At 63.3% G+C, this 2,873-nt stretch overlaps 1 protein-coding gene across 1 annotated transcript in view; it reads right to left on the bottom strand.

The window, feature by feature from the left end:
* SPRG_22314 (hypothetical protein) overlaps positions 1-2,873 on the bottom strand; it is a gene marked incomplete at both ends in the record, with an annotated part of 16,118 nt that overhangs the window by 2,524 nt on the left and 10,721 nt on the right. The window contains 2 exons of the mRNA XM_012352280.1: positions 22-207; positions 261-2,822. Of these exons, the coding sequence (XP_012207670.1) occupies positions 22-207; positions 261-2,822 (2,748 nt within the window). The remainder of the gene's footprint in view (positions 1-21; positions 208-260; positions 2,823-2,873) is intronic.

Below are 2,873 nucleotides of genomic sequence, written 5' to 3'. Positions count from 1 at the left end.
GCCCCATCGCTTCTCGTCGACGATATTGTCTTCGTCAAAGTCGCCCATTTCGCGGTCGAGCTCCTCTTGGTCGTCGTCGTCGTCTTTGTCGTCGTCTTTCTGGTCGTCGTCGTCCAGGTCCTCGAGCTGTCCGTCAAAGTCGTTGTTCATCTCGAGACCTGAGTCGTCCTTCTCCTTGTCCTTCTTCTCTTGGTTCTCGGGCGGCGGCTCGTCGCCTTGAGGCCGAGCAGTTGCTCCTCGTCCTCAATCTGGTCTGACACGTCCTTCTTGCCGTCGCCTTCGCCCATGCCCGTGCCTTCCACGTCGTCTTCAAAGTTGAACTGGCCGCCCGTCGAGTCATCTTCCTTCTCCTCCGGCGCCTTGCAAAAACCGTTCGAAAGCAGCGTGCGGAAGACGCGAACCATGACAAACTCGGCCTTGGACATGCTCTTGTGCACGTAGATGACGTCCGAGAGGAGCTGGAAGTGCCACTGGACGAGGGCGCTGAGCGCCGGTACGAGCGACTGCACCCAGCGCAAGCACGGCGCAACGTCCGCCGACGACGACGCATGCAGGTGCGACAGGAGCGACAACAGCTGCGCCGGGATCTTGTGCACTTGGCTCTGCCCCACGACCTTGGCGAGGTGCTGGTGGCACACCACCATCGACTCGAGGTTGTCGTCGTCTCTCTTGTTCTCAAAGAGACTGCACGCCTGCTGGATCGAGAGCAAGATGCTCTCAACGACCGTGTTGAAGCGGTCGCCGACAGCCTCCACGAGGTCGAGCGAGGTGGTCGTCGTCGGGGCACGGTGCAAGGCCGCGTCCGCCGCCCACTGCGCCTGCTCGGTAGCCAGCGACGAGAGCGCGTCGCGAATGCTCACGACCGACTTGGCGCTGCAGAACGCGGCAAGCTGCGCAACCACGGCCTCGGCGCCCGCCGCCGACGCCACAAGCGGCGCCGGGTCGAGCCACAACGCGCCCGGCTGCTCGAGCCAATGCGGCGAAAAGCCGGTCGTCGTCGACGGCGTCTTGTCTTGGAAGCCAAAGCTCGTCGCCGCGTCAAAGTTGCCGTCGTCGGATGGGACTTCGGGAATACCAGAGTGCGCGGCCACCGACGCCTTGGCGACCTGCGCGCCGCACTGCTGCAGCGCCGTGAGGAGCTGGCCCAACACCGGGTCGTCCGCAAACAGCAGCAGCAGCTCATCGACCCACTTTGTGAGCTGGAGCAGCGTCGCCGTCTGCGCATCACGCCACGACGCCAAAAACGTCTGCGCGTGGACGAGGTCGTGCGACGACGGAAGCGACTGCAGTTGCGAGAGGCCAAAGAGAAGACCTTCGTGCGTCGACGCCATCTGCGCAAGCAGCGCGCGCTGCTGAAGCATCGTGTGCAGCATGTTCTCGGCGTACCCAGACATACGGTCGACTTCGGACCACGAAATGTCCTTGTTGTAGCCGGACGCGACCGTGAAGCGCATCGACTGGATCTGCGAGAGGAACCGGTAGTAGTAGCTGTCGGCGTGCGCCCAGAGACCATTGACGCCCGACGGCGCCGTGGCCACGACCTCCGGGTGCAACCGAAGCACCGTGTCGACGAACGGGACGTCGAGCTCGAGCAGCGACTGCATGTGCTGCTGCTGCGGCGGCGTCTTGGTCTTGAGATGCGAGAAGCCTTGCGACTTGATCTCGGCGAGGAGGTCGACCAGTGCCTTCTTCTTGGCACCCTTGGGCGCCGAGTCCGACTTGAGCTTCTCGATGCGGTAAATGATCGTCTCGCAGAGGTCCTCGCCAACGTGGCGGCCGGCCTGGTTGCGGCGCAGCGCCGCGTCCGTGAGGAGCTCGGTCGCCGTGTACTTTTGAATCTTGCGCGTCAGCGTCGGCAGCTGCGCGACCCAGCGGTAGCTGTCGACCGCCGCCGTCCACGCTTCCGGAAGCACGACCGGCGCTTCCTTGGTCTTGGTCGGCATCGCGACGACACGCCACACCTCCTTGGGCGCATCGCCTTCGTCGTCGTCATCCTTGTCGTCCATCGGCGCGTCATTGGCGTCATCGTCCTTCTCCGTGTCCTTGACGAGCTCGACGGGGTCGTCCCGCGCCTTGAGATCGTTCCACGTCGTCTGGAGCGCTTGGATACCGTCGTACTTTTCGTTGGTGATGTTGCCGTCAACGACCTTGTCGATGAACGTCTGCATCGGCATGTTGAGAATCTCCTCGTAGTCGCGGACAAACTTCATGAGCTTGCGGTGGCTCTTCTCGGCCGACGCCGCGAGCGAGTAGTACGTCTGCTCGTCCCAGCGCGAGATCTTGATAAAGTCGTTGAGCTGCGTCTGGATCGGCGTCCGGAGGCGCGACCAGAGCGGGTGGCACCCGTACGTCAGATGCTGCGCGTAAAACCGATACAGGTGGTACAGAGTCGACGCCAGCCGGAGCGTCTCGAGCTTGGGCGCGTGCTGCACTTCGAGGAAGAGCTGCCCGCAGAACGCATAGAGGAGCACGAGTCGCGTCTGGAACTGGCCCACCGTGCACGTCCGCAGGAACGCGTCCATCGTATCAAAGAGCTGAAAGCGCCAGCCCTTGGCCAAGACCTCCGTGTCGGGCATCGACGTCAGCGTGAACATCCAGTCGAGCGTCGCAACTTCGGGCACGACCGTCTCGTCGCCGCTCGGCGGCGACGTCAACAGCGTGTACAGATGGAACCACGCCTTGCGCGCCTCGAGCTGGAACTTGCGCTCCTTGATGAGCATGAGCTGCGGCCACGAGTAGAGCTCGAGCTTGCGCCAGCGCACGACGAGTCCGCTCAGCGACGCAATCTCGTCCGTGATCGCGACATCCCGCGACGCAATTGCCTGCCCAGTCTTGGGCGTTCTTGAGGAGGAGCTCGACGCCGACGAGGATCT

Source organism: Saprolegnia parasitica (genome assembly GCF_000151545.1).
Source record: "Saprolegnia parasitica CBS 223.65 unplaced genomic scaffold supercont2.95, whole genome shotgun sequence".
Lineage (NCBI taxonomy): Eukaryota > Oomycota > Saprolegniomycetes > Saprolegniales > Saprolegniaceae > Saprolegnia > Saprolegnia parasitica.
This window is presented reverse-complemented; position numbering and strand designations above follow the sequence as displayed.